The 12,018-nt window shown below is 48.0% G+C and overlaps 1 protein-coding gene across 1 annotated transcript in view; it reads right to left on the reverse strand.

The window, feature by feature from the left end:
* Nucleotides 1-625: 625 nt before the first annotated feature.
* The window catches only part of LOC123027539 (keratin, type II cytoskeletal 8-like), an 18,658-nt gene continuing 7,265 nt past the window's right edge, over nt 626-12,018 (reverse strand). Inside the window, exons 3-9 of the mRNA XM_044438474.1 lie at nt 11,090-11,150; nt 8,883-8,978; nt 8,478-8,642; nt 5,581-5,706; nt 3,224-3,444; nt 2,143-2,192; nt 626-845 (exon numbers count right to left, since the gene is read on the reverse strand). Coding sequence (XP_044294409.1) covers nt 679-845; nt 2,143-2,192; nt 3,224-3,444; nt 5,581-5,706; nt 8,478-8,642; nt 8,883-8,978; nt 11,090-11,150 — 886 coding nt within the window. The 3' untranslated portion in view covers nt 626-678. The remainder of the gene's footprint in view (nt 846-2,142; nt 2,193-3,223; nt 3,445-5,580; nt 5,707-8,477; nt 8,643-8,882; nt 8,979-11,089; nt 11,151-12,018) is intronic.

Genomic DNA, 12,018 nt, shown 5'->3' on the forward strand with positions numbered 1-12,018 from the left:
CTCAGGGCTAGAAGTACAGGTCTGATGTTTCTTGCACAGTCTTTTCCAACCCTGGGATCCCAGATCTTGGGCAACCACCACTGGGGATCCAAGGCTGGGAAAGACTGTGCTGGGACATGGTAAAGGGGCAGAATAAATGCCCTCCAGCATGGAGCCAGGATTTTAGATATGCTGTTTGGACTGCTGCAGAAGGAACACTGCCACATCCACATGGAGCTAACTATTCATTCCTTTCCTTCAGCTCCTTCCTGGAAAATGGTCCAGTCCTCCTCCATGTGGCCCGAATCCCTTCTTGACTTGAAATCTCCATCTCCTACAGTCTGTGAATTTGGTGTGCTTGGCGCAGGTCTCTGTACATGTTATCTAGGGAGGTCAAACCCTTCCATTGCAAAGCAAGCACAGAATAAATATATGACGCACAGGACACACAGACAGTGACAGGAGGTCAAGAGCTCATTGTGTGGAGCTGCTGTGAGAAGTGGTGCAGGGACAGAATGTCTGGAAAGTCCTGGAGGAAATGTTGAAAGCAATGCACCACCCTCACTAGCTTACCAGTGATGGCTTAGAGAGGAGATAGCACAGGACAGCCAGCAAAGGAAGCAAAGAGAGGCAGACTAGGTCAGCCTTTGAAACAACCATTTATTGTGGCGTTCCCAAGCCCAACTTCGGCTTGTTTTATTACAGCTGCTTCTCTGAGAAGTGGCTGGCCTCAGAAAGGATCTTGCCATCTTTGGTCTCGATGGTCTTGATCAGCAGCGGCCTCTTCAGTGAGCTGTGGCTAGTAAACGAGGTCCTGGTGCTCCCATCGTGGGAGGGTGATGGCATCTCCTGTGTTAGGAGCCCAGCTGCATAAGCAATGGATGGGTTTAGAAATCTGGGTCGAGAGATCAGAGAAGGATGGCTTTAAGGCAGAGGCTTCTGATTGGCTGCCCAAAGTGATTAGAGGAAGAGGAGGTGAGAGAATCTGCCCAAGCAAGCAGCAAATATGTACCCAGGAGCAAGCATGCTGGCTGGCCATTTGCACGGAGCAAATGAATGTGCTGAGCATTGGCTCAGGTACAGAAACTTACCCAGATCTGATAGGGGGTGTTTTACACAGAGACTCCTTGATGAAACAAAAGTATTGATTTTCAGTGCTCACAAAAAGGAGGTCTAGAGCAGCCTTCCCCAGCCTGGTGCCTTCCAGATGTGTTGAACATAATTCCCATCATTCTGAGTCACCACTGGGGAGGACTGGTCTAGAGTGTATGCTTTTTTTCATCTGACAGATGGTGCAGGGCAGTGACCCAAGGAGAGAGAGGAAGACTGGATTCAGTCAATGCAATGATGTTGCGAATGGGGCATGTGGGCTGGTGCTGAAGTGTGTTTGATCATGTTGTCTGAAACCAGTCAAGATAATAAACCACGGTGAACAACCCACAGTTCACAACCCAACAACAAGCCAAGGGCTCGCTTTATGGGTTCTTTGTGGTTTAAAAACAAGCAAACTATGGCTTGTTAGCATAGCTGGGTTCAGATGACATGAAAAACAACATTTCAATGGCAACCCATGGTTCAAAAACAATTCACAATCAATCTGTGCCCAACCCTTGAATGTGGGTTATTGTGTTGTCTGAACACTGTCAGGAGGAGAATTGGATTAAACATTTTGCATACTTTAGCATACTTCTGCCAATCATGGAACTTAGCCTTCTTGGACAGTTACTTACAGATAAGAAGAAGCACTAGCAAGAGCAGCTCTGGATTTGTGACAGTACGCAGAGGTGCCAGGACAGACGTGCATCATGGAAATTGTTCTTTGAATATATAATGCCTAAAAGCTACTAATGTACAGTACCGTCAAATGCTAAACACCAATGCATTGCAAGGTTCAAATGCTTTAATGAGTTGCAGGCTGCCAGTCACCAAATACCAAATCAAATGGTACTGAGCATGCAACATATTGTAAAACACAGTGATCTATGATTAGCAAAGGAGATCTCTGAAGAAAATGTGTGGGTTTCAATTTATCTCAGCTCTTGCCTGGACATGCTCAGATGCATGGAAGGGAGAGCCAAGAAAGCGAACCTGCACAGGAAGGACACAGCCACAGTGTCACCAATGTAGAACTGCATGCACCAATCAGAGGAAGAAAAGACTCACCAAGTTTGTCAATAGCACTGAACTGCGAACTGGGAACCTGACCGACCAACCTGAGAAGAGAAAACCATCATGTAGAATTTGTGTGGTGGCAGGGGGAGGTGAGAGACAGAACAATTCAAAGCAGTGGGTCATCCATCTCAGCTGCCGCCTTCACAGTCTCGAGGTGTGCTGCTATGTAAGCTTTGGGCCTCTTCTATTCCCACCCCTCCCTGCTCTATGTTCTAACGATGCTCCATCAGGATAGGTTGCTCAAGTTCCAAAAAGAACAAGGGTTCTGTCCCTTTAAGAGCAGGAAACAAACCTCCATAGTGCACGAAAAGTCACCTTCCCCCTTCCCCCTTCTGTCCCTTTAGGATCTTTGAAGCAACACTCCATAGCTATACTTTTCCACCATCCCCCGGCTCCCTCAAAGCTCTTAAAAGGGGCCGCCCCACTCCTGTTGAAGAAGGGCTGAAACTCCACAGGAGATCACTGGCTTTGAGCTGCAAAGCTCCCAGGTTTGACCCCTGGCATCTGAAGGTCGAGCTGGCAAAACCTCTGTCTGCACTCCTAAAAAGGAGCTTCTGGTCAGTTTAAACAATAATAAGCTAGATTCACCAGGTATTCACTTAGTATGAGGCAGCTTCCTATTATGTTGGTTTTCATGTGCACAGAACCCGCACTGTAGCTGGATGCAGGCAGTTTCAAGAATCCCTTTTCCAGCCGCTGGTGAGTTCTCACCCCTCCAAAGTCCAGCAAAGCACTGTCACACTCAGCTCTTTGCCTTTGCTGTCCCTCCTGCAGTCCAATGTGCAATCGTATAGGGGGGCCTGGCAGAAGTGCCTCCTCACTCCTTGCCCCTCCCAGTTCTTAGATCAAGGGTAAGCAATGTGGGTGCCCTCCAGAGGTTTCCAGCTACAATTCCCATCAGGCTCAGCCAGCATAGCCCATAGTTGGAGAACATGTGTGCTATAATCCCAGACATCAAGAGAACCACCCAGTTGCCTGCCTTTGCCCGAGATGACTAAGCACAGAGCAACTGGCCTCCAACACTCATGGAGTGTTGGGTTGCCAGGCCAACCAGGGTTAGAGCCTTGCTTACCGGTTTTCTTCTCCTTCCAGCAGTTTCCTGTAGGTGGCGATCTCCATGTCTAGGGCCAGCTTGATATGCATCAGCTCTTGGTATTTCCGCACCTTGTCGGCCATGTCACGCTTGGCCTGCCTCAGTGCATCCTCCAGGTCTTGGATGCTGCTCTTGGCGCTCTGCACAGCCTGCTCCCCTTGCTCTTCAGCCAGTGCTACAGCATTCTCCAGGTTGGCTCGCTGGGCAGGAGAGAGGAACTGTGAGCTGGGCATTTTTGACCCCATCATCCAAGTGGGCGGCCACATGGAAAACCCACAGCAGCTAAGAGATGCCAGTTGTGACCTGCATACTCTGCCTTGTTTTGAGCTACAGAGTAGTCCTGGTAAGACCGGGCTGTTCCCTTTCCTTTCCCCAGCTGCCATTTTGGACGGAAAAGAAGAGCCTGGGAAAGTTTTGCGGAAAATGGGGCTTCCCCTGCTCCTCAGTTTTGGGACATGAGTTCTTCACCACCTCCAATTTAGGAAGCTGCCAAATCACCCCTGAGGAGAAGCCAGTGGTTTGGAAAGAGAGGAAGGCCTAGACTGCAGGTTCCACCTTGTAGACTATGAGGAATGGCTGTACTTTTCAAGTTGAGGGCTCCTAGAAGCCCGTCGGTGCAGATGTCTGGAGATGGGGAGAACACAAGGGTTAACTGGGTGAGCTGGTCCTCTATTAATTCTTTCAACAGAACCTGGCAGTGAAGGTTGGGAGTTTGGGAACTATATTCCCTGGTCTCATGAAGTGGGGAGGTCAGTTCTGCCCGAGTTTCTGGCCTTTACCTTTTGGGAATGGATTGTCTGCCACTGGGATGAAGATCAGGTGGGAGATGCCCAGGGGGATGGGAGGCCATTCCCAGGACTGGCTGACAGGAATCACTTGCTCGCCCAAAGGGCATAAAATACAATCTTTGGATGCGGTCCTTTGTCTCATTCTGAGCAAGATTTGGCCGGGGGACTGTCTGCCTGACCTGAGTCTGCTGGACCACTACTTGTGCGAGACCCATTGATACAGTTAGGTAGAAGATTTATTATTTCATTTATTTCTATCCTGCCTTTTTCCTACAAAGGGCTCAAGGCAGCTTACATCATCTCTCCTCCTCCATCTTATCCCCACAACAACAACCCTGTGCAGTAGGTTGGGCTGAGAGTCTGCGACTGGCTCAAAGTCACCCAGTTGGCTCCATGGCCGAGCGGAGACTCGAATCCAGATCCTCTGAGTCCCAGTCCCATGCTCTTAACCACTGCACCACCCTGGCTTGCCATTTTCTTTGCTGGCAGATGTGCTGAAGAGTTTGTGTTCTCCTGGGAGTGGGGTCTTAATCTGTTTTAACATTGTATCTTTGGATATTTTATTGCTCTTTACCTTCCCTTTTCCTCTTGATATAAACTCTTTCCACCAGATTGTGTGGTTATTTCAGGAAAATCAGAGCTAAATCCAGTGCCCAAGCTCAGGCGGATTGTTGAATCAGGGCTGTGGGTTGAGTCCCTGGCAGAAGAGGCTGCCCTGGCTTTCCTTCACATAGTCCTGCAAAATGATCTCTTTCTCTGCATCCTACAGCTGATACTTTAAAAAATGAGGGGATCAGGGACCATCACAATATGAGAGGAGCATGGATGGTTTGAAAGAATGGTCCATCTAGTTCAGCATTCACACACTGGCCCACCAGGTGCCCACAGGATCCCTTAAGCAGGAAACGAATACAACGCCCCCTCCTGCCCAAGTTCCCGTCAACGGACATCTATTGGCATGCTGCCTCTGATACTCAAGGAAGCATATAGCCATCACAACTAGTAGTCATCAATAGCCACCTCCTCTGTGCATTGATCCACGCTCCTGTTAAAGCCATCCAAATTGGGGCCCTCGCACCATCTTGAGGTAGCAAATTCCATAGTGTAGCATGACCTAAGAGGGATTGGATGGGTTAGGAGGAACTGTGGAAGTACACAAAATGGCTCCATTTGGACTGCGTATCGCCAAGGTAGGCAGTTTTTTTCTGTCAAGGGCTGCATTCCCTCATGGGTAACTTGTTCGGGGCTGCATCATAGCAGTGAGCGAGGCTGAAGCCAGTGGTGGGGAGGGCCACAGTCAAAAGTGGGCAGGTCACCACCTTTCTCTTTCTGCCCACCTCTTTTCTCGCTGCTTCAGCCTGCTCAGCAGGGTGCCAGGGAAGAAACCTACTGCTCTGACTTGATTGCAACCAAAAAGCCCATGAAGTTAGCCTGAAGGCTGTAGGTTGTCTACCTCTAGTATAACATTTTCCCCATTATGAGACACTTCCAATTTCCACCAATATTTTGGGGAAGACACTCTTCTCTGCCCGAGGGCAGGCAACTCGCCTGGTTCTTCAAGGCCTCGATCTCCCCATTCACACGCTGGCCATAGCGAGTCAGCTCGGCAATCTGCCCCTTGACACCTTTCAGCTCCTCACAGTGCTTCTGAGTCTGCCTGGCCATGTCATCAAACTGGAAGGTCAAAGGAACAGATCAAGGGGCCTTATTGTCAACAGTGTCACTGGGAAAGGATACACAGCAGTGGTGCGAGATGCAAGCTCCATCACAAACAACAGCCGTTTACAGTGCATCTGATGAAATGGACAGTGTTCCTAGAAACATGCTGGTCTGGATCTGCAGAGCGATGCTGCTCCGGCTGTTGGCCTGGTCCACCTTGCAAGAACGTGGGGGATTTGGATCAGTGCAATCATGCAGCAGGCAAAAATAGAAAGCTTCTCTGTGCTGCCTAGTTTTGCTACAAGAACACAAGTCTTTGTGGGAGCCTCTTGTTGTTCCTGATCTTGTTTCTGCCGCTGCTCCTCATATGCCTTCACTTTGGCCTGCTCCTGACTCTGCCTTTGGTCCTGCCATGCTTTGCTGGTATCTGATTCTTGCCTCTTCCTGGCTTTGGCTTTGCCATTGCCTTCCCCTCTGGCCCTGCTACATCTTGCAAAGTTCTCCATTCACCTTTATTGTCCCGGTCTTGCTGTTCCAGTCGAAGATGCTCCCTGCTTAGCAACTGGAACTGATACCATTCCTTCATAAATTAGCTAGTTTTTGCTGCCCCTCTGGAAAATATTCCAGTTGTTATCATGTCAGACCTGTTAGGGCAGGCCCAGAAGCCATATCTTACCTCTGGAAGCCCTCCAAAATTTTAATTTTAAAATATAGAGCTGTTGCATGAAGGTCCTCAGTCAATTGTGCTTCAAAATAATTTTGAACAGCACTCAGATAGCTGAATATAGAAACATAGAAACAGAGCAAGTCAGAAGGGGTCTCCCATGCCATCTAGTCTGACCCCTGGCTCCAGCTGACTCATGACATGCCTACCATGTGCATAATCAGACTATCCTTGAACACCCTCACCGATGGAGCTTCAACCATCTCCCATGGGAGCCCATTCCATACCCTCGGGGTCCTATCTGTCCCCTGTAAACTAAAAGGCAGTAAAAAGATTTAGAGTTCTTGGAAAACAGTAGCAGATGTTATTAAGAGTACATATTACCATTGCCCTCCATATGGATCTTGTTGGGTAATGTAGTCCATGTGAAACCGCAAGAGATAGTTAATACTTTAATGTTAACAGCTTGAGTAGAAATTGTAAAGAACTGGCAAGATCTTGAAAGATCTTGCTTAGCAGTGTGGTTAAGAAATTGGGATACAGTATACACAGTCAACTTACTAGTTCTACAACTAGTAAGATTCTGTAACTGTATGGAGAAAGTAAATGACATTAGAGGACATTATGAAAGATGAAGTCTTTAAAATATATAGTGTAATAGACATGATCAGAATATATGTACTATATTGACAGAGACTGATATTTTAAAGATTAAACAGTATTAATTTGTTTCAGAAGCAATAAACTTTATAATAAGATCATGCAATAAATCAGGGGCAACCCTCCAGATGTTTTGGCCTACAGCTCCCATCAGCCCCAGCCAGTGTGGCCACGGGGGAGGGATCTTGAGAGCTGTAGGTCAAACCATCTAAAGCAACCTTGCGGTTCCTGGGAAAGCACCCCTGTAAGACTGCAATTCTATACCCATTTACCTGGGAGGAAGGCTTAGGAATATGATAGTCTTTACTTCTGAACAGACATTCATAGGATTATTGTGTTAGAGCACAATCTTACACATGTTTAGACAAAAAGCTCCCACAGCTCTCACCCTGCCCAGTTTGGCTGGGAAACGTTGGAGAGGCAGGACCTGTTTTCTGTCTAAATATGGAAGCACTGTATCATCAGTTAGACATCAGGGCAAAGGGTTGTTTAGCCCAAGTATTCATCCATACGGTTTAAAAACTTTCAAAAGTTTTAACTGTTAAAAACTTTTTAAAAAGACACAATTAAAAATGAGTTTCAAACTTTCCAGAGTCAGTGATACAGATAGTTCACAAGTACGTATTGCACTAAGGTGTGCATACATAGCCATGAATCCCCAAAAGTGAGTCGCACTCTCCTCCCGCACTAGTCTTTCCTTGCCAGGCTCCTTTCCCCTCCTGCTGCCTCCTGTGCCACCCCAGGAGCTGCTGCTGAGGATGGAGGAACACTCTGGAACGGCTTAGGATGGGGCGAGAGAGATGCTGCAGGATGGGGGAATTGCTAGTACTTGGGGAAGCTACCTTATGCAGAGGGAGCCGCCTCACTGCTGGCACAAGATGCCTTTGGATCGGAGCCATGCGCTTCAGCCATGCTCAGGTACACATCACTGCCTGCACATGATGGCCAGGCAAGGCCTGACTGCCAATGACAGGCTCTGGCTGTGCAGCAAGATTCACTTGCCGCTCTCAGACCACTGTGTGAGGATAGCATTGCCCTGAATCTGCACACGTTGGCCCACCCTTTATTAGGGTATTAATGCAGCTTTGTCCAAACAGACATCTATAATTTTCTGCTTCTCAGTGGCCTTGCTAATCCTGTAAATACTTTTCTAAATCCCTCTGAATTGCAGGGTAGCTTTGCTTTAGGTTTGCTTTCCTTTATTTCCAGTACTTAATAGTCCTCTTCATTTGGTCGTGAAAAGACGCTGCTTCTTTTAATCTTGTTCTGCTTGACAGGAGCAGATTAGAATTTTCAGTTTTATATCCCGGAGTCTGGCATTAGAAATGGAGCCAAGATGGGGACTCGCCACCAGTGTTCAAGGAGGCACATAGAGTCCCTGTGTGTGTGTGCTGTACCGTCGCACGCATGGAATACGCTGCCACGAGACAAGTGCAGGGCGATAGAAAAGAACCCCCCTCACCTTGTTCTTGTACCATTGTTCGGCCTCATCCCGGCTTTTGGCAGCCATGACCTGGTATTGCTCCTTCACCTCATCAATGATGTGCTTCATCTCCAGCCCCCGGTTGTTGTCCATCTCCAGAGTGACCATGGTGTTTTGGATCTGAGACTGCAGCTCCCGGATCTCCTAATGGGGGTTGGGAAGGAACCGTCACTAAATTGCAGGTGAGCTTGGGAGGGCAGACCAGCTCTGACTGGATAACAGAGGAGAGCAGGGATCTTTTGACGCCAGGTTTTGGCTGGGTCTTCTTCCCATGCCCTTCCAAGGGGCCACTGAGAGGTGGAAGTGGGGCAACACCATCCTTCCCCACTCCCAGAACTATCTAAAGCAAACACATCCCGTGCTTTCGCTGCACTTGGCCCCTACCTCTTCAAAGAGCTGCTTCAGGTATTTGATTTCATTGCAGACGCTTTCCAGCTTGGACTCAACATCTGCTTTCTGCAAGTAGATGTCATCCAGGTCCTGTCGTAGGAGAGAAGCAGTCAGTAGACCCCAAGCTGGGGTCAGAACTTTTCGAGCAAAGCCTGCTACATTGCTTGTGAGCGCAAACCCACGCATGTTCAGACAGAAAAAAGTCCTCCAGTTCCCAGCCAGCTATGTGGCTGGGGCATGCCGAGAACTGTAGGAGGGTTTTCTGATTTAAAGCTCTTAAATGCAGCAATTAAATCATAAGAAAGAACTTTTACAATTGGGTGGGGAACAGGGTGGATGCCGCACAAAATCAGAGAAGCTGCCAAACTTGGGAAAAGGAGGCGTGGACAGCTAGATTTGAGTCCCAGGCATGATGTTCCACAGTCTTGCAGTAGATTTTGTACATCATACACCATGGAGGCTTTCAGCATGGATACAGTGCTGACAATTCCTCACATTTATTTATTTATTATATTTATATCCTGCCTTTTCCTTTGCAAGGAACTTGAGACAGCTTACAAAATTCTTCCTCAACCTTATCCTTACAACAACAACCCTGTGAGGTAGGTTGGGCTGAGATTCTATGTGTGGCTCAAAGTCACCCAGTGAGCTCCATGCCTGAGCCGGGACTAGAACCTGGGTCTCCTGGGTTCCAGCCCAGCACTCTGAACCAGCATACCACACACTGGCTTTCAAAGCCCAGACTACTCCAGCATGTCCTTCAGAGATTCTCTGTTAATCTGTACAGAGGACCTGAGAGAACGGTGGGGTTGTTACAGAGACAGCCTGTCCGCACAGAGGAAAGACATGCAGAGTTGCTCTGTATCTTGCAGTTCTATCTTAAATCAAGAGGCTGAGTGGGTTAGGGTTTCCTGAATGTGTGCTTGTGAGAATGCAGTAAGCTACAACACGCAAACCACATGCCCTCTGATGTGGTTTGCTCTTCCTGGGGAACATGGACCACTTTGCTTTGTGGTCCATGGAAGAGCAAAGTGCTGCCTTTAATATGAGAAAACAGATGCAGTTTATTTTGGGATGGGAGGAATCAAAGGAAAAGTGCTAGTAGGCCTCACCCACCCCTCACTTAGGGTGGCCTTGCATTCTACCTTACAGAAACCATTACTGTTTTTGATGGGCTTTCCAGTCTGAGTCCAGGCTAAATATAAAGTGGAATAACACCAGGGCTTTGTGGTTTGCCATCAACAGCTATGGCATCCGGTCCTCTCACTTCCTGGCAAATAGATGGGGAAGAAATGGAGGTAGTGACAGATTTTGTTTTCCTGGGCTCCAAGATCACCGCAGATGGGGACTGCAGCCAAGAAATTAAAAGACGCTTGCTCCTGGGGAGGAAAGCTATGGCAAATCTAGACAGCATACTAAAAAGCAGAGACATCACCCTGCCAACAACAGTGCATATAGTCAAGGCTATGGTTTTCCCAGTTGCCATGTATGACTGTGAAAGCTGGACCATAAGGAAGGCTGAGCACCAAAGGATTGAGGCCTTTGAATTGTGGTGCTGGCGGAGACTCCTGCGAGTCCCTTGGATTGCAAGGCGATCAAACCGGTCAGTCCTAGAGGAGATCAACCCAGATAGTGAAGATGAAACTCAAATACTTTGGCCACTTAATGAGAAGGAAGGACTCCCTGGAGAAGAGCCTAATGCTGGGAACAATAGATGGCAAAAGAAGAAGGGGACAGCAGGGGATGAGGTGGCTAGATGGAGTCACTAAAGCAGTCGGTGTGATCTTAAGTGGACTCCGGGAGATGGTGGAGGACAGGAAGGCCTGGAGGAATGTTGTCCATGGGGTCGCAATGGGTTGGACGAGACTTTGCAACTAACAACAACAACAAAACCAGGAATTGAACTTGGGACCTTCTGCCAAAATGTGAGTGCTCCACTATTGAGGTTCCCTGTGAAACAGGGAATAACTCAGATTTCCATGCAACCACTAGTTCTGTTGGATAGGAGAAATATAAGTAGGAGAAGCAAGAGGTTTGAAGATGGAGATGTGAGCAAGGCTGGGGGCAACTTGAACCTCCTCAGTAGAAAGAGGGATGTCTGTTCAACAGACTACCTAAAAGTTTCTGGGGACAGCAAGCAGGAATCCCATGCCGAACCCATTCTTTTAGAGATCAACTCTCTTTTCACCTCTGGAACCCACCTTCTTGGTCACCACAAATTCGTTTTCCAGTTGGTTACGCCGGTTGATTTCATCTTCATACCTACAAGGTCAGAGAGAGGAAATGCTATCTGTGAGGTACAATGGGGAACAGTCTGATCAGAAAATAGGGTAATTTGACCCCATGTCTATGCACCATTTACCCAATCCCCTTCTTTCCAGCCTTCCTGCCTTGCCTTCACCATGTCTGTGGCTTCTGCTTGTTAATCTTTGTTGTGCACATAGCAACAAAGGTGTTGTCCAGAAGGTGGTGCTTGGGGAATATTGTTCAGCCCTGTGGACTCTCCAGCATGGAGTTCCTCAAGGGTCAGTTCTGTCCCCCGTGCTATTTAAAATCTACATGAAACCTCTGAGTGGTGTCATCTGGAGATCTGGAGTGATAATCATCAGTATGCTGATGGCACAGCTCTATCTCTCCTTTCCATGCTGGCAGATGAGGCTGTCAATGTGCTAAACCAGTGCCTGGCTGCGACAATGGACGCAATCAGAGCTAACAAACTGAAGCTCAGTCCAGACAAGACTGAGATGTTGTTGGTGGGTGGTTTCTCTGACCGGATGGAGGGTGTTCAGCCTGTTCTTGGTGGGGTTGCACTCCCCTTGGAGGAGCTGGTTTGTAGCTTGGGGGTGCTTCTGGATCCATCTGTGTAACCTCAGAGAGACTTCTGCCAGGTTTGTGACCTGGCTATGCCCCCATCTGGACAGGGATAGCCTGTTTTCAGTAATCTATGCCCTGGTGATCTCTAAATTAGATTACAGCAGTGCCCTCTGCGTGGGGCTACCCTTGAAGACTATTCAGACTGCAGCTCATGCAGAATGTGGCAGCCACAGAGAGCTTTGGCTTTGGGGAGGTATAGAAATAAAATGAGATGATGATGATGATGATGATGATGATGATGATGATGATGATGATG

The sequence above is a fragment of the Varanus komodoensis genome, unplaced genomic scaffold (assembly GCF_004798865.1).
Source record: "Varanus komodoensis strain SLA01 unplaced genomic scaffold, ASM479886v1 scaffold32, whole genome shotgun sequence".
Taxonomy (NCBI): domain Eukaryota; kingdom Metazoa; phylum Chordata; class Lepidosauria; order Squamata; family Varanidae; genus Varanus; species Varanus komodoensis.